Source organism: Mustela nivalis (assembly GCF_964662115.1).
Source record: "Mustela nivalis genome assembly, chromosome: 10".
Classification (NCBI taxonomy): domain Eukaryota; kingdom Metazoa; phylum Chordata; class Mammalia; order Carnivora; family Mustelidae; genus Mustela; species Mustela nivalis.
In genome coordinates, this window is record NC_139029.1 from 8,069,644 (window position 1) to 8,087,849 (window position 18,206).

General features: G+C 59.1%; 1 protein-coding gene and 1 long non-coding RNA gene across 4 annotated transcripts in view; one reads left to right on the forward strand and one right to left on the reverse strand.

The window, feature by feature from the left end:
• Window positions 1-16,920, forward strand: part of TNFRSF1B (TNF receptor superfamily member 1B) — a 33,345-nt gene extending 16,425 nt beyond the window's left edge. Inside the window, exons 2-10 of one of the 2 annotated variants that reach the window (XM_082685400.1) lie at window positions 1,915-2,014; window positions 3,715-3,843; window positions 4,548-4,697; window positions 5,074-5,167; window positions 5,623-5,861; window positions 6,382-6,459; window positions 7,045-7,079; window positions 12,405-12,612; window positions 14,990-16,920. In XM_082685400.1, the coding sequence (XP_082541526.1) occupies window positions 1,915-2,014; window positions 3,715-3,843; window positions 4,548-4,697; window positions 5,074-5,167; window positions 5,623-5,861; window positions 6,382-6,459; window positions 7,045-7,079; window positions 12,405-12,612; window positions 14,990-15,273 (1,317 nt within the window). In that variant the 3' untranslated portion in view covers window positions 15,274-16,920. The remainder of the gene's footprint in view (window positions 1-1,914; window positions 2,015-3,714; window positions 3,844-4,547; window positions 4,698-5,073; window positions 5,168-5,622; window positions 5,862-6,381; window positions 6,460-7,044; window positions 7,080-12,404; window positions 12,613-14,989) is intronic. The other variant, XM_082685401.1, reaches the window with a different exon arrangement.
• LOC309841875 lies at window positions 7,823-14,983 on the reverse strand. Of its 2 annotated transcripts, none has more exons than XR_014299371.1 (3): window positions 14,303-14,983; window positions 12,764-12,841; window positions 7,823-12,107 (listed from the first exon to the last, which is right to left on the reverse strand). It is a non-coding gene; the product is annotated as an uncharacterized lncRNA (long non-coding RNA). The 2 variants fall into 2 exon arrangements; XR_014299372.1 differs by having other exon boundaries at window positions 12,764-12,858.
• Window positions 16,921-18,206: the final 1,286 nt, after the last annotated feature.

The following is an 18,206-nucleotide window of genomic DNA, read 5'->3' on the forward strand; positions in this document are numbered from 1 at the left end:
GGAAGAAGGACTGGGATTGTGTGTATGTGTGTGTGTGTGTGTGCGCGCGCGTGCACGCACACACACACACACGCAGGCAGCCATGGGCGTGCAAGCTTGTAGTCCCGGTGGGGATGGAGGTTACATTTTTAGGCTCTGTGTTGTGCAGAATGGTTCCCACTTCCCTTGCGAGCCCCCTGTGCCTTTCAGCCTCACTGGAGGGGGTTCGGCCCTGGCTCCGGGATGGAAGGTAGGCTGCAGGGCCAGGCCAGTGTGGCCTGGGGCAGGATTGGACCCCTTGCAGAATGACCTTGTAATGAAGCCCACTGCTTAGGGTAGTGAGCCCTGAACACCTGCTACGGGCCAGGCTTCGGGGTAATAACCAAGCTACGCCCAACCCGCAGGCTCAGAGGACTCCCAGCTAGTGGCGGCACAGCCCCGGGTGACAGGAGCCCTGGAGGAGGAGGCCGGGATTCTGGGTCTGAGTGATGATTCAGGGTGGGGTGTGGGCTGGGAAGCCTTCAAGGGGTGCTGCCGGCAGAAGAGATACATGGAGTTTTGTCCGAGGAAACGTGAAGCTGTTCCGGGTGGAGGAGGCCGTTTGGGCCAAGGCGTGCGGGCAGGAAGAGACACAGATCGCTGTGTCACAGGGATCCCCTGTCCTGGGGGTCATCTCCGCGTGCCCCAAGACTTCCAGCCGTTGGCCCCAAGCCATGGGTGGTCAGGGGGGGCGTGGCAGTCCCTGCCAGCCCGCTCCCCCTCCCTGCAGGGCCGGCCACAGGCTCTGGCAGGCATGACTCCCGGGGTCGGGGGGTGTCTCTGGGGCGTGAACTGTACAGTGTCGGTCCCTCAGGGATGCCGGGGCCCTTCCTGGGCAGCATGGGCGGCTGGGGCTGGACGCTCTCCTGCCACAAGGGGACCTGAGGGGCGTGCAGTGGCATCCGCTGCCCGGAGCACCTGGAGCCCTTGGGTCAGCACCTGGCGCTCCCGTAAGTGCTAAGGGCATGGTCACTGTCGTCATTGTCGTCATCGACCAGCATTCATCTACGGAGCCCCGATTCTGTGTGGGCCCCGTGTCAGGGTCTAGAGAGGATGAGGCCGTTGTTTCTGCTCCTGCGTCACAGATGTTTGTGGTGCGTGCGTGTATGTGTGTACACGTGCATGTACGTGTGCACACGTGTGCTGGTGCATGCGCACCCCCCACCCCACTTCAGCATAATGAGCTGATTGTCTGAAGCGGCTGCTGATTGTCTGAAGCAGGGCAGGGTAAAGCCAATGGAGACAGATGAAGGAGGACATGCTTTTTGGTACAGGGTGGTCAGGGAGGGCCTTTCTGAAGAGCCAACCCTTGGGTAGAGAGACATGCAGGAGGTGAGGGAGTAGGTCATACAGATACACAGGGAGCAGCCTGCCAGGTTGGAGAAGCAGCAAGTGCAAACACAGCGGCTGTGTTCAGAGAGAGCCCAGAGTGGGGAGGAACCTGCCACAGCTTGGAGGAGTCAGGGAGGGCTTCCCAGAGGAGGCAGCACTCAGCTGGAAGCACCAAGGGGGTGATTCCCAGGTGGAGGAGGGAGAAGGAGGCATCCTAGGCGGAGAGCCGCTTTGTGCTAGGCACCGTGGTCCTCTGTGACTGAAGCCGCTGCCTTCTGGGCAGCCTTGTGTCTGGCCCAGAGCTAGCCCCATGCTCCGGCCATCTGGCTCGGTGCCTTCACCAGCGGACATGCATGTGTGACTGTGAGGCGGGGAGAAGAGGCAGGGAAAGAAGGTGGGGAATCTCCTGTCTACCTAACCCTCCACGGGAGACGTCTCCACATCAGGAGAGCCCCAACAGGGAGAAGGCCAAAGGCTCACAGGCCCCAGGACCTCCATCCTGTGGTGTTAGGTGACAGGATCCAGGGTGGCTGTCTGACGGCCGTCCTTCCCTTGCCCCTCCAGGTGCCATCGCTCCCCTATGCTCCAGGGCCTGGAAGCGCCTGCCGGCACAGAGAGTACTTCAACAAGAGGGTCCAGATGTGCTGCAGCAAGTGTGCGCCGGGTGAGGGCAGCCTGGGGCCCTGACTCCTGGACACCTGGGGCCCTGGGGACGGGTGCCTTGCAGGGAGCGGGGTAGGGTCCTCACTGACCGTTTGAGCTGAATTCCTTTTAGTGCCATGAGCTGGTCCCTTGCTGCCTCTTGCTTCAGGGCCTTGGCACATTCTGTTCCCTCTTCCTGGCCTAATTCCCAACTCCTTTCCCCAGGTGAACTCCTGCTTTTCCTGTAGACCTCATCTTAGATGTATCTTCCTCCAGGAAGCTTGCCCACACTGTCTGGTTGGATCTGACCCCTCCCATAAGCTCCCACGGGCCCCCGGGCATCCCCCATAGCAGCAGCTCTTCAGCCAGCAGTCATGGCTTGGTTCCTCTTTTGTCACCTCCATGGAGTCCTCCCCTGGGACAGGGGCCTGTGGGCTTGTTCTCCACGGACTCCCCAGCGCCTGGCACATAGTGGGTGCTCAGCACATATCTGACCGAATCGATGCGAGCTTACCCATTTCATAGATGGTGGGTCTGAAGCCTGACCCCAGCTGGGAGAGCTGAGTAGCTGTCTTCCGTCTAGTCGTTCACTGATACCCACATTCCTGTGCCATTTATGAAGCACCGTCTAAGTGCCAGGCACTGTTCTAAGTGTTGGGAGTCCAGCAGAGAGCAGAGCAGACCAAATCCTGACACTCATGGATTTTGCATCTGATAGAGGCACAGCCAGAGAAGCCAACAGAGGAAATAGATGTGTGGTCCTACCCAGAGTGAATGCTGTGAAAGAAACAGGGCAGGGTAAAGCCAATGGAGACAGATGAAGGAGGACATGCTTTTTGGTACAGGGTGGTCAGGGAGGGCCTTTCTGAAGAGCCAACCCTTGGGTAGAGACATGCAGGAGGTGAGGGAGTAGGTCATACAGATACACAGGGAGCAGCCTGCCAGGTTGGAGAAGCAGCAAGTGCAAAGGCCCTGAGGTGGGAGCCTGTTTGGGGAACTTGAGGAACAGTGAGGCCAATGTGTGGCCCAGAGACAGTAAGTTAGCAGGGGCTACAGTAAGAGTTTAGATTCAGAAGCTAGGAAGCCATTGGAGGGCCCTTGAGCCATTAGCCTGAGGTGTGGGCAGGCGTATGTGTACCTGTCATTGCCCATGGCCAATTGAAGAGACCTCACAAGTGACTCCTTTTCCTGTTAACTGGCAGGGTTAAGGTAAGAAGTTACTGGATTAGCACAACAATGAATGTGGCAGGAGAGTGCTCCAGGCTCAAGAGAGAAACTTAAAGCTTTGCTCTGGTGTTCTCCCATCTCCTGGCATGCCTTCTGTCCAGGCCCACAAGAGACCCATGCCCTCATCGTCGATGGGAAACCAGGGATTGAGTTCCCATTAGTCGTTGTAGTTCACACCCACAGGTGGAGAATTTTAGCCAATGGTAAAGAAGAAAGGAGCTAGTAAAGCATTTCTCACTAAAGTGTGATTGACTAGCCATAGACAGTTCCAATGGTGGAATCCCAGCCATCTGGAAAGAGCAGAGGAAAAGGCATTTTATGAGCATCAGGGCTTTGGCCATGGAGGGGCAGCTGGGGCCCCCAAGATGTGAGATGAGTCGGTGAAGGACAGGAACGCTTTCAAAGAGCCTCCCCACCCAGGCTTCAGGATGCTGGGGCTCAGGGCGGGGGGGGGGGGGTGGATGAGCCACTGACCTCTGGCCCTTGCTTCCTCAGGGTTCCATGTACGATCGTTCTGCACCAATACCTCAGATACCGTGTGTGCCCGCTGCGAGGACAGCACATACACCCAGCTCTGGAACTGGGTTCCCGAGTGCTTGAGCTGTAACTCCCGCTGCAGCGCCGGTGAGTGGGCGCAGAGAGCGGGCTGAGCCCTGGAACCTTCCCCTGGCCGCTGTGCAGCCCCGCCCCTGCGGCTGAACGCTGGCTAGGATTCCCCCAGGCCAGCTGTCTTCGTGCCCCAGAGCATGAGGTTGTAAGCGGACAGCCCTTCCCTGTTCACCAATGGCATTTTCTTTTTCTCTCTTTTTTAAGATTTATTTATTTGAGAGATAGGGAGCAAGTGGGGGGAAGAGACAGAGGGAGAGGGAGAAGCAGACTCCCTGCTGAGCAGGGAGCCTGATGTGGGGCTTGATCCCAGGACCCTGGGATCACGATCTGAGCTAACTGTCTGAGGCATCCAGGCATCCCCCTCCAGGGCATTTTCACCCTCTGTCTCACCCTATCCTGTCCAACAGCCCCATGGGCAGAGAGGCCGAGGGTAGCAGGGAGAGAACTGTGCCCATTTTAGAGCTGAGGAAGCCATGCCCTGGAGAGCAGGTGCACTTGCTCATGGAGATGGAGATAGAGAGAGACCGCAGGTGTTGGGACTGCACAGCTGGTGTTCTCTCTGCCCCTGCTGTGGATTGGTGGAGGGGAGGTACTGCGCCAGCCTGTCGGAGCAGAGCTCTCCAGGGCCCAGCTAGGGGGGTGGGTGGGTGGAGTGGGCACGTGGTGGGTGGGGCCGGTGGAGGCAGGGATGACCCTGGGTGGCCTTCTGGCTCTTGCAGACCAAGTGGAGACCCAGGCCTGCACTCGGGAGCAGAACCGGATCTGCACCTGCAGACCAGGCTCGTACTGCACGCTGCCGAGGCAGGAAGGGTGTCGGCTGTGTGCAACCCTGAGCAGGTGCCGCCCGGGCTTCGGCGTGGACAAACCAGGTATGGGGGCAGGGCCAGCAGTCCTCCGGGTCCCCCGGGGCCTCTCCTGCGTGGGTGTCAGCGTGACAGCCCTGGGATCACGGGCAGTGGTGGCCAGGTGCTGGCTACCCAGCCAGCTGTCCAGCCCTCCCCCTCGCGTTCTTTCCTCCAGCACGCAGGATTAGGGACCTACTGTGTGCTCAGCCTTGGGGGGGGTCCAGAATGGGATCAGCTCTGTGTGTGCGCACGCACGTACATGCTCACGTGTGTGTTTCAAGGGGCAGAGGTGCAGACCGAGGTCCGTAGGCCCCTCAGACTTCTCCCAGGGTGCCCGTGCTGAGGCCCACTCGTTCTACTGAGAGTCTGGGTTGGTGAGGGTTCCGATCTTTCCCTGAAGGAACTGACACTTCAGACGTGGTGTGCACTCCCTGTGCCCCCGGGACCTTCTCCAACACGACATCATCCACGGACACTTGCAAGCCCCACCAGATGTGAGTGGCTGAGTCGCCGGGTTCTGCAGGAGCAGAGAGGGCGGCCCCGGGGGGACCGTGTGGTCTAGCACAGAGAGCAGCCCTGGCGTGGGTCCTGAAATACCCCCCCCCCCCAATTCACTGCCTGGGGTCGAAGCACTGGGGAGCCTTATTCTCATCCGGGATGGCTCCACCCATAGTGGGCTGGTGGGCGGGTCCTAGCTCAGCCAGCAGGTGTACAGTAGCCTTGGCCTGGAAGTCAGCACATGGTGGGGGGCATGGGGCAGCCTGGGGCAGGGCGGGGGTGGGAGGGACAGAAGGGGCGGTTCTGAGGGGGCGGGGTGGCACCAGTACTGTCTCCTGCATCCTGGCTGCTGGGACTCCTTGCCTGCTGGTCTGTCTCCTGTGAGCGGGCCCAGCCATGCTGAGCCCTTCTGGCCTCTGTTGTCGCCTAAGCAAACCTCCTCCTCCCCCAGCTGTAGCTCCGTGGCCATCCCGGGCAACGCCAGCATGGACGCAGTGTGCACCTCCGTGCCTCCCAGCCTGGGAATGGCCATACCCCCGGCCTCCACGTCCCAGCCAGGGCCCACACGATCCCAGCGCACGGAGCCAGCTCCAGGGCCCAGCATGGCTCCTAGCACCTCCGTTCTGTTGCCGATGGTTCCGAGCCCCCCCACCGAAGGGCTCAGCACAGGCGACATCTCTCTTCCAATTGGTAAGTCCCAGGAGGGCTTGTTCAGCTGCTCTACTATCTCAGAGTCTTACCGAGTGCCCTCTGCAGGCTGGACCCTGTCCTCTGTCCCAGGAGGTGGGTGCTGGTGAGACCTGTCTTCTGCCAAGACCTGGTGCTGTCACTGAGGACAGCTGGTGGGGGTGGGGAGGGTGTCAGTGTTTTATCTGCAAGGGGAGATGGTCTCCTGGTTGCCGTTTCTAATGAACTCATTAGCTGGTGGGCTGGGCCAGGTCACTTCACAGGTTTCCCTTCTGGGGTTAGGACTCCAGCAGGCCATGGATCTCAAAGTGGTGCCCCGGGCGCTCGATGCGGCCAATAGACACATTTCGTTTCGTATGAAGTTTTTGGCTTGTTGTCTTATAATGGAATTTGAGAGACCCCAGCCTGGGCTTACCCCCCTGTGGCATCCCAGACATCTTCGGTCATGGACTTGGCTGCTTGGGCCCTGGTGCGTTTGAGTTTGCTTTCTGCAGCTGCCTCGAGCTTCTCTTTTTCTTTCTAGGACTCATCGTAGGCGTGACAGTCTTGGGTCTGCTGATGATAGGGCTGGTGAACTGTGTCATCGTGACCCAGAAAAAGAGTAGGTTTTCATGCCTTCCTTTTTCATATGTTCATCCATTTGCTCGGAAGCTTTCCTGGGGCTCCTCCCGTGAGTCCAGCACCGGGCGCAGCCGTGTGGGTCAAACACACCTGGACACGGCAGTCCTGGTCCCGCGGGAGCCCAGAGGCGGGCAAAAGGCTTTGCCTTCACTTACCTACTAGGAGGCAGGATGCCGTCTGGGCATGCAAGGGGGTAGCTGTCTGGGGTTCTTGTCTGGAAGCCCTGGGGGGTCTCTCCTGGCCTCTGGAGTAGGTGGGATCGGGGCTGGGTCAGATTTCCGTGGGAAGACGTGTGCAGGACAGAGAAGGCACCCTTAGGAGAGGGCGTGGTGTGAGCAAAGATGGGGCCGCTGGAGAACAGTTGGGCGTGGTGGAGGGGGATGGGGTCAGCTGGGGAGCTGGGGCGGGGGCTTCTGTGTACCTTGTCTGGTGGGTGATTGCTGCTGCCCGGGGCTGGGCCTACTCTGAACGGTTCTACTTGGGCCCCATGCTGCCCTCCTCGTTAGAGCAGGTGTGGCCTGAGGAAGCCGCTGTCCCTGACTTGTCCCCTCTCTCTTCTTTACAGAGAGGCCCTTCTGCCTACAAGGAGAAGCCAAAGTGGTAAGTGTCCCTCTGCCTCTCCCCTCCTCCCCTGGTCTCCCTCCTGGTGGGCTGTGTTGTTCCCACGGGAAGTCGTGAGTTCTGAAGGTTGGCTGGTCCGTCTGGTGTGAGGCGGTGTGCAGCCCTGAGGGGCCGAGGAAAGGCCAGCCAGTGTGTCCTTGGGGGTTAGGCAGCCCTTCCTGGGCTAAACGAGAGTGTGCGTGCGAAGTGCCCCATCAGAGAGCAGGGGGTCATTGGTGTCGTTGTCGCGCACCTGGTCGCCGACCCCTGTTGTGAGGCTGGCCAGATGTGACATTACTCATGACCTTTGTCTCCTCCTCTTTGGAAGGGGACAGTGTCTGCTCAGCCCCATGCAAGGGCTGTGTGGCTCGCTTGGGGGCAGCAGTTCTCAGCGTCTCCCTGAGGCCTCACAGACATCTCCTTCATGGGGGTGCCCTGGCCTTCCAGACTGGGCCCGGCAGGGGGTCGTCTCTGGGGTTGAGGGTTGGGGTTGGGGCCCTGCGTCCTGCGCTCTGTTCTGACCAAAGCAGCTCGCCTTCGATCTTTTTTTCTAAAGTGAGGTCTGTGAGGATTTTGCTAGAACATTGGCAGGGTAGCTCATCGGTTTCTCCTCAGGAAGACGTTCGGTTGCAAGTGACTTAAAGCAAAGGGGGTTTGTTTTTCTCACGTCCCAGAGAGTCGAGGGGCTGTCAGCTGCTGGCACCATTCAGGTGCATCCTTCTGTGAGGCCCGCAGGACCCCGTGTCGGCTTCTGTTCTCTTGCTTGTGGCCTTACCTTGTGAGATCGCGGGCCCCACTCTGGATGTGACCTTCAGGTCTGAGGCAGAAAGAAGTGGGGAACGTGGCCAGGCCAGCAGTGGTCAGGAGGTCAGGAACTGTCCCCGGAGCCCTGGGGGGGCTTCTCTTTTCTTATTGGCCAGAGCCCTGCCTTGGGACCACCCCTGGCTGTTCCCAGCCTCTGTGGGGGAGGAGGGGAGGGTCAGGGCTTGGGAACGGGTGCCGGATGAGCCAGAGCAGTGTGTGCTGTGACCTCCACCTGGTAGGCAGGGGAGGTTTTTATAACCCACTTTACAGATGAGGAAATAGAGTCTGAGGAGCTCCCTCTGTGTTCCCAGTCCTGCTTGGTCAAGGTCTCTCAACTTCAGCCATTTTAATATCTGGGGCCAGATAATTCTTTGTCACGGAGGTTTGGGGGGTAGGGGGAAGCTGTCCTGTGCTCTGGGGGCTGTTCACCAATATCACTGGTTGTTTCTCAGGAATGACAGCTGAAATTGTTTCCGGATATTGCTTAAGTGTCGCCTTGAGGCCAGAATTGCCCCTGATCCAGAACCACCATGCTAGGGAAATGCTCCACCCTTGGTGACCCAGAGCACGAGGTTTACACAGGGAATTGGCCTTGGGAAGGAGCAGAGACTGATCTCAGCTCCCGAAGTTGCCGGCAGGAAAAGAAGTGCAGAGGGGAACGGGACTTGCCCAAGGTCACACAGCAGTGTGTCTCTGGCCCATCTGCTCTGCGGTGTTGCTGCAGACAAGTGTAGGGGCTTAGACATGCACAGGGCTTCTCAGCCGCCACCGCGCCCCCCAAAGGCCACGCCTTCCTCTCCTCTGGTTTTGGTTCAGGGGCACTGACAGCTGCTGCCTGGCGGGGTGCAGAGCAAGGGCTTCCTCCCGGCTCCTGCCAGCCGCTCGGCTCCTGCAGCCCGTGTCCCCACCAAGGGTTTCCCAGCAGTCGAGGCAGCAAACGTGTCTTGGGCGTGGCCCTGTGGCCTCCACTTCCCCTTTCTGTTCCCTGAGTTTCATGTTCACTGAGAATAACTTGATTATTTGCTGAGTGCGGTTGAGCGAAGAGCCCAGCGGTGTGCTGGTAACCGGCTCTCTGGGCTGCTAAAAAAACCCAGCAAACCCCGACTCTGATGGGTGGTGTTTGCGCACACCACTGCAACCGTTCCCACCGTGGCCGGGTTCAGGCTCCCGAGAGCTTCCTCACTACTCAACGGGGAAGCAGCCCGGGAGCCCCGCCAGGCCCTTCGCCTGCGCCCCCATGCACCCCTGGGAGGGAAGCCCCACCACGATTGCGTGTTGCTGCCCAGGAGATGAACCCGGGGAGGGTCGGGGACCCGTGTAAGGTTAGACACCTGGGTGAGGTTAGACACCCGGGTTTTGCAAGCTCCATGGGAATCCGCAGGCCTCTGCCCGCGCCTAGGGTGGGCCTGCCCCTCACCCCGCTGGGGCCCTCTGCTGCCCTCGCTCCCACCCGTGCCCCCACGCTTGGCCGGTGCCCAGCTCTTCCTCGGCGGTGGGCCGCTGTCCCTGCTTGGGGGCTGGGGTGGGAAGTGCAGAGACCCCGCGCCTCCTGTCCCTCCTGCCACAGGGGTAACACCAAGGCTCCGTGAGGGACAGTGGCTTCCCTCCGTTCGGAAGAGGCCGGCAGATCCACGCGTGTGAGCTCACCTACAGTCACTCCCATAGACGCGCCCCGGCAGGGCTCACGTTTCACAGCAGAGTGAATGTTTGTGAGGCGAAGAGCGGAGCACTGCTGAGTCTCACAGCCTAGGCTACAGCCCAGGCTCCAACCCAGGCAGAACGATTATTGCCCCAGGTGTCTTGCCTAGGAAATTTGGGCTCAGAGAAGTTCAGGAACTTTCCCAAGGTCACACAGCTGATGAGAGTGGCCTGGCACACCAGCCTAGGAGGGCCTCTCCTCACCAGCCCCAGCACGCATATGAACTTAACCACTCACAGATATGCACCCCTCCCCCCCATAGACAGGTGCGTGTGCACCCTTCACCCCCTCTACCCCCACACCTGTACATACAGATGTGAGCCTCATGAGCACGTGCTCGCACAGGCAAACACGGAAGCCGTGGGACTCTGGAGGGCCTGGCTGGGGGCTCTGTCCTGCCCATGGCGGGGCTGGGCCATGATCAGGGCTGGCTGTCTGCAGTCCTGTGTTTTTGAGCGAGCCTCCTCAGTACTCCCCGCCCGGCCCAAGCGGCAGAACTCAGGATCCATCTTCCCCGCTCAGAGCCTACTTGAACTTTGCTACTTGTGGCTTTGGGGGAAGGAGGCGGACTGTGACCTTTGGGGGTTCCTGTTCTTTCCAGCCCTAGCCACGAGCAGAGGAGCAGGGTACTGGCCCCAAAAGTCCCTTCTTTGGAGGTAGTGAGGTAGTGAGAAGTGACATTTGGATGGCCCTCCGGTCCCTCCTTCTCCTCCCCGTCCAAGTCGGAGCAGGGTTAGAATGCTGTCCAGCGGCCTGACTCAGACCACCTGGGCCAAGCTTCAGCCTGCACTTGAAATGCCCTCCATCCCTCCAAAGCCAGGGGCTGTAAACCAGGAAGGCAGCATCTCTGCTACACTGAATCTCTGTGCCTCTGCCACGGACCAGACCGGCCCTGTGATACGGAGCCGGGGACTCACCCTCTCTGGGACTCCGTGTCCTCAAGGGATAGCTTATAAAAAAGACCCTTCAGTCTGATGACAGTGGGCCGGCCTCAGGGAATTGAGGGCTGGGGCAGGCTCATTTGTGGGAGAGGCTGTAGCCCTGGTAGGCTGGGCTGGGGGCTGGGGGCTGGCCAGAGTGAGTGGGCTGCCCAGAGCACACTTGAAATTGTTGCTCCCTGGGGAGCCCGGGGAGCAGGAACGAGGCCAAGGGGTCCCAGCCTTTCCTGGGGAGCAGGGGCTGACATACGCCTATCCCTATAGCAGAGGCCTGCCGTCTTGACCCTCACCCCCACCCCCTTTCTCTTCTGTCCTCCTGGTCGCACCCCCCCGCCCTTCATTTGCCGTGGTTGCCATCCCGACCGGACCCTTGCATCCTGCCAGGCCAGGGGCCAAGGGCAGCAAATGAGAACATGAACCCTTCTGTCTCCCTTTTTTTCTGGGATCCAGCAATCAGTAAGAACCCCACGGCAAGGAGTGCTTGTGTGCCTGTTCAGGGGGTGTGGACCGGCCACAGGCTCTGATGTGCTTCCCCGCGGGGGTGCCTGGATAGCACCTCATTGTCTTGAGCCTCCAGAGCCGAAAACCCAGACACTCAGGAAGGGGGTCACGGTTTTAGCCCACCTGTACCATGTCTTGACTGTGTGGCGTTGGACAAAGAACTCAACCTGTCTGGACCTCGGGTCCTTCCTCTGCCAACACTGGCAGAGTTGGAAGTTTCGAGATAGAGTCTTGGAAGGACTTCATCCCCTTGGCATTGGATGGCCCTCAGATATTGGCTCGTACTTTATTATTATGGTTGGTGTCATTCGTGTTCTTCTGTGGGAAGAAGGTAGGAGGCGCAGTCACAGGGCAGGCTTGGGGAGCAGAATCTGGAAAGACTTGCCGGCACCCCACGGCTGAGGGTCTTAAGCTAGGGCTGTCTACACCGCATTGATGGATGGAACACAAGGGCCAGCAGACATTGTCCATGAAGGGGCCAGATGGCAAATATTTCAGGCTTTCTGGATCGTACGGTCTCTGTCGTAGCTACTCAAGCCTGGCGCCGGAGGAGGAAAGCCACCCACGTCAGCCAGTGCAAGGGGCCGTGTACGGACACTAACACTTGCACGTCATAGAACATTTTGCAAGTCACAAAATATTATTTAAACATTTCCCCAACCATTTAAAAAATATAAGACGCCTTCTTGGCTTGTGTCCTGTACGTACAAAAAACAGTAGCAGGCCAGATTCGGCTCGTGGTGGTAAGTGTGCCGAGCCCTCACGTAAGGAACCCCGGCCCCAGGCCTTCACGGTGGACCAGGCATGGTTCTGAGCACGTGGCAGGTAGTCAGCCGTTTACTCTTTGCAACCACCCTAGGAGCCAGGTTTTTAATGCTCCCCCAATAATACGAAAGAAGGAGGCACAGAAGGGCTAGGGCACTTGTCTAGGTCACACAGCTAAGTAAGTGAAGGAGCCATGATTTGTACCCACGTGTTCTTGTCTGTCCCGAGCCTGCGCTCTCGGCTGCTAGGCTGGGCCACGTCACCCCGTGCCGTTGGAGTGACCTTAGGAGAGTCACTCTCCTTCTCCGGGCCTCTGCTTCCCTGATGCAGAACGAGGGTGAAAGGCTTGCCCCACCTCCAGGACAGCTCGGAGGACAGGGCCGCATGGGCCCACCGTCCTCGGCTCACGCTCCCGGAGGCCAGCCAGGCGCTGGTGACAGAAACCGTGCAGATTCCCACCGTCCTGAAAGCGCCGTGTGGGGGGGGACCGTGCCCGCGTGGGCCGGGGCGCGGCATCAACCTCAACGCTGACATCACGGGGTGGGGGGGCAGGTGGGTGAGAAGGAGGAAGGGGCAGGAGGAGCCGGCTGACCGTGCTCTGCGCTCCCGCCCCTCCAGCCTCACCTGCCGGCTGATGATGCCCGAGGCGCCCAGGGCGCAGAGCAGCAGCACCTGCTGACCACCGCCCCCAGCTCCAGCAGAAGCTCCCTGGAGAGCTCAGCCAGCACCGCAGACAGGGGGGCGCCCGCCAGGACCCCGACGCCGGCACCAAGCGCCGAGAAGGCCAGTGGGTCCGGGGAGGCCCGGGCCAGCTCCGGCAGCTCAGGTGAGAGGCGGGAACCCACCTGGCTTCCTTCCCTGCCACCCCCCACCTCCAGCTCTCTGTCACCTGCCAGCCTTGTCTCCCTACCCTCCCTCGGGTGCAACACGAGCCACAGACCTCTTTCATTTCTCTGAGCCCAGAAAATCTTGCCTACCTTTGCCCATGTGGTTTCTTTCCCCAGGAACACCCTCCCTTCTACACAATCCCAGCTTGTCCTTGGAGTCCCTGATATCTAGGAAGGGAGTTTTCCTATATGTTGTAATATATAAATAAACATATATTTAAATATTTATAATTAAATATAAATAATTAAATATTTATATATTTGTGTATAAGTTTATATTTATTTATATATAATTAAATATTTTTATACATGTATTATCACATAGTTACATATTATATAGTTTCTTGTATATTATATAAGTTACTATATAATATTAAATATGCTCATATTAAGACCTATTATGTTTTACAGATGAGGACATTGAGGCCCAGAGAGGTTGAAGCATTTGTTCAGGGGCACACAGCTAGCCAGGAAGACCCCCTGGGTACTCAGGCTCCAGAGTCCTGGGGTGCAAAGCTAGATGAAGAAATGGGTGTCTTCAGGGCTCCACTCACTGTGGCCCATTGTCCAGTCCCTTTGGGCCTGGGGCTTCAGGATTGCGGGGACCTCGTGGGTTCTGGAGAAGCCACACAGAATGCATTTTGCCCTGGGCCTGGTCCATGGCAGGGGTCACCCGTGGCAAGAAGCTTCAGAGCCCACAGTGGAGGGAGGCCCTTCCGGGGTCTCCCCCAAGAAAGCCTGGGCCTTCTTTGGATGTACTGTACTGACAGACTCCTTAACCCTTTTGAGCCTCAGTTTCCTCATCTGGAGAGGAGCATGGCCTTGCCTTGGCAGGGCTGCACCATCTTTCCTCCCTGTCACCTGTTCTAGGACTGCCACCCACCGCCCCCGACTGCCGCCCGCACCGAGGGGCACCACCCGTGCCCCCTGCCGTAGGCTGCCCTAGTCATTCTGATGTCTTGCTGGTGCCCCACCCCAGCTTGAGAGTCCTCCCAGGAAGGGGCATAGCCTGTGGTCCTAAACCTTCATTGAATGAGCAAATGGAGCCCCAGATATAAACTCTTGGTTTTTGTCCATCTCTGGGATTCATCTTTCCGATTGCCTAGCCGCATCTCCACGGTTATCCTGCTGCGGCTTCCTCCTTGGCCCACACGTGGATCCTTGACCACGGCCGTCCACCTCTTCTACCCTCTATCCCTGCTCTCTGGTGTCACCTCGGCTCCCCCCCTCTCTCCGCCCACCCCGCGTGAACCTCTCCTGTGGGAACATGTGGCTGTGCCCCCTTCGTGGTCACCCATCTGCCCCGGCAGTGTCTCTTTCACCATGTGAAAAGGCCATGGTGACTGAGTGACAATTGGGTGCCGTGGGGGCTCAGGATGGAAATTTCCTTCCGGCCCAATGAGTTCAGCCCTCCCTCGCTTGGCCTCTTTGTGGCTGTTCTGAGCAGAGCAGCTGGCTGTCTCCATCCTGCTCTCAGGCTTCCCTGGAGTTGCAGCCCTCCCCTGCATGCTTGGCTACTTGGCACGTCCCCGCAAGGACAGCAGGGGCAGCTCCCCCTCTTAGAGAGGCTTGCGCGCATCCAGCCCCTTATACTTAGCCCCTCGGCTCATCCAACATCCCGTCCCTCACCGAGTTAGGAAACGCAGGTGCCCACAGGGCCGGGCAGGAAGGTGCGCGTGAACCTGCCCCAGGCCTCCTGGCTTCAGTGATGGGGACAGTCCACCACCCACCCCATTCTGGAATCCCAGATCTATGAAATCACAGAGGCAGCCCTATGTGGAGGAAACAGGAGCTGCTAGGAATAAAGACAATGTCAAGGTCAAAGTTGCATCTCCATAAGGGAGCAATTTCCAAACCCTTTGATGTGGACTTGGCAGCCAGCAGATAAGGGGCCATTGACAGAGGAGTCTGGCCTTTCCCTGGTTGGTCCCGCCAGGACTGCCAAGGCTTCCTGCAGGTCCGGGAAGAGAACTCCGCCTGGCTTCCCGTCCCTGCTCGCTTCTCCAATTCTTTGCGGGGTGTGTGTTTTGTGCTCCGAGAACCTTCACCGGCTTTATGTAACTGGCTCCTCCCATCTGTGGGGTTGATGTGAGTGGGAAATGATTTGACAGACGAGGAAACGAACACATGAAGGTTAAGCGACTTGCCCGAGGTTACACAGCAGAGCTGGGCTAGAACCGTGGCCTCTAGGCTCCGGCTCGGCGCTCTTCTTGACCCTTTTGTCTTAATGTGTCTCTTGGGCAGCAGACGGGCCTGGCCGACCTCCTCCACTCCAGGAACACCCTACTGACCGCCCCTCCCCCGTCTTCTGTTCAGCAGAGACTTCCTCCGGTGGCCATGGGACCCAGGTCAACGTCACCTGCATCGTGAATGTGTGCAGCAGCTCCGACCACGCCTCTCAGTGCGCCTCACAGGCCAGTTACATGAAGGGGGACGTGGGCGCCAGCCCCTCTGTTTCCCCAGATGACGAGCAGGTCCCCTTCTCCAAGGAAGAATGCCCTTTTCAGTCCCAGCCGGGGGCCCCAGAGACTCTGCTGGCGAGCCCAGAGGACAAGCCACTGCCCCTTGGCGTGCCTGACGCTGGGATGAAGCCCAGTTAGCCAGACTGGTGGGAGTCACGTCTCAGCCACGGTGGGCTCTTCCCTGGTCCTCCTGGGCCTCCCACCCCGCAGGACTCTAGCTCTTTCTGGGCCAAATTCCTTTAGTGGCCACCACCGCCTCAGAATGCCTCTCGTCTACTGGCAGAAGAATTGTGGAAAACCGCTCCTGTCGCGGTGTGTGTCCTTCTCAGAAGGCTCGCTGGACACGGACGTGCCGGCCAGCCTGGGGCCAGACCCCGCCGCTCTGAGAGCTGCCCCCCAGCTGGTTCTGTGAGTTGGGCTTCTGCAGCCCTCATTTTGTTTGTGATCCCTGGGCGCTGCCCAGCTCTGGCTCCCTGGGAGGCCCCAGCATCCCGCCTTCCAGTGTGGCCTACCGGGGAAGACGGACGCTGCGTGAGTGGTCCCCGGAGAAGGGGCCGTGGAAAAGGAGCAGTGCTTGGGCCTTGAGTGCCGAGACCACAGGATGGTTCCAGCGGGGGCCGGGCGGTGCCGGGGTGTGTGTCATCGATCGGATGGTCCTGTGCAGGGAGGGGGGTGGCAACGCCTGCAGGGGACCGGGGTCACCTCACCTCCCCACATTCGCTGGTACCATCTCCAGATCCATTCCTGCCAGCTTCACCTCTTGCACGATGGTGGGAGATCAGAACCCCCGAGAGCCCAGCTAAGCGACCTCTGTGAGTCCTGTAGCTGAGGCAAGATGGCAGACTTCTAGCCGAAAATCTGCCAACTTCAGCATGGGGCAATTAAAAAATAAAAAAGCGCCTCGCAGGCCAACAAGCCAAGGAAAGGACAAAGCCAAACTTTGAGTTTGTGCGAGGCCACACCCCGGTCAGGGAATTTCAGGGCCTGGAGATGCCTGAGGCCCACCGCCGTCTCTCCTCCTACCTCATGGGCCTTGCTCTGCCTCCCGAGGAGGGGCTCCTCTTCGCCTCGGCCCCCCTCGCTGTTCCTGGAGTCCCAGGCCCCAGGGAAAGCACGGGACCACTTGGGTATTGTGCCTGCCGTGATCTCAGGTGGACATGGGGTGCTGAGAGCCAGCCTTGTGTCTGTGTGTCTGTCGTGCGCAGCCGGTCTGTGTAGCCATGTTGTGGGGTTGAATGGCCTGCCCGAGGCAGCTGAAATCAGTAATTTTGTCAAACCATTCTTCTCCATTGAAGAGTCCGTCTGCTCCCCCCAGTCCATGCCCGGAGTCTCACAGAGCATGGCTTGTGGCCCTCACTGGATTCTGGAAGGAGCAGGGGACTCCTGGAGAAGCCAGTTGGGTCCCAGGTACTTGGATCTCTTGCTGAGGAAGACCATTGGACTTGGACTTGGCAGCTGAACTTTTGGAGGGTGGGACAGTCCAGCCTTTACCATGAAGAGAAAGTAAAAGCTTCCTCGAAATCCGCATTCCCTGGGAGTCCGGACTGGCCGGGCTCCCCGCTGGTGCAGGACGCCGGGCAGTGATGGAGCGTGTCTGCCCCCTAGTGGACCATCCTGGGACGACCTCAGCCTCCCTGCTCTTTCCCAGGGCAGCTCTGAATTGCAAGGAGGCCCTTTCTGGATGTGGCCTCAGTTCCCAGGCTTGTGTGGATCCCAAGACAGAGTTTGTACTGTATATACTGGACAGCATTCCCGCTTCTAAATAAACCTCCTGTTTGTTTCACACACGGGCTCCTGGCTCTGGCTTCAGGTCTGAGCTGGGGTTCACCCGTGGTCCTACTTGCCTGCCGCCCATGTGTAGGGAGAGATGGAGTCCGGGCCACGGGGCTGACTGGCCCGTGCTGTGTCCGGACCCTGGAAGCTCCCCCAAAGCACAGCTGAGCTTTGCTGAGAGCCTGGCCACTCCCTTGGGACCAGAATCCCCCCGCCGGCCTCTGACTATACCCTCATCAGCCCTGTCCCTCAGTGTCATCGACTCTTGGGGTGCGGCACTGCTCTTGGGGTGAGCCGGGGTCTCTACAGATCTCCTTGTTCACATGTAGCACTCCTTCTCACTTAGGGGGTGAGCCTCTGCCCCTCCCTCCCCACACACATACAGCCAGGGGATAGTTCTGGATGTGACCTTTGACCTGTTTCTGAGGCAGGAGCAGTTTTCCAGAACGAAGGATGGGGAGAGGTTGCAGGCAGAGGGGGTTCATGTAAAGGCCGGGAGGGAGAGAAGAGACCCTGGGCCTTGAATTCACTAAGCCAACCCCTGGGTCACTCACCCTTTTTCCTGGGTCACGGTCACTCCCTCAGAACGACGCTCCTCATTCTCGGTGATTTCCTGGACTTCTCCTCCCACAGCCCTGCCCTCTCCTCTACCCGTACCCTAGAGCAGGGCTGGCGACCCTCCCGTACAGAGCCGTCTAGTATGCATTTCAGGCTTGGGGACTCATAACGGTTCTGTGACTACTCAGCTCTGCGGCTGAGGCAGGCGACAGACAGGACATCAACCAGAGAGGGTCTGGAGTGTTTTCCACGCCACCCGGCAATTCCCCAGTTCTCCGCAGACACCGGCGAGGCGCCCTCCAAAACGAACTCCATTCTGATGCTCTACCTGGCGGGAGCACTGGACCCAGCAGTCGAGGGGCTCGGCCCCACTAGCCCGCCCCCCTCTTCAGACACCAGTCACCCGGGCAAGTGGTCTCACCTGTGCTTCAGGCTCCCCGGCTATAAACCAGAGGTTCCCCACGAGCCCTCTCCTTCCGTTCCATTCATCTGTACAGCGGCCTATGGAACTCCGGACACCTGTTTACTCACTAGATTACCGGTTTCTTACAAAGCCTGTAACTCGGACTCAGGAACGGCCAGTGGGAAGAGATGCATAAGGCAAAATGGGAATGGGCTGGAGCTTCCACGGTCCCCTACATCGGCCACCCGCCCAGCTTCTTCACGCGGCCACCAATGCTGAAGCTGGCCGAACCCTGTCCTCTTGGGTCTTTATGGTGGCTTCATTAGATGGGCATGGT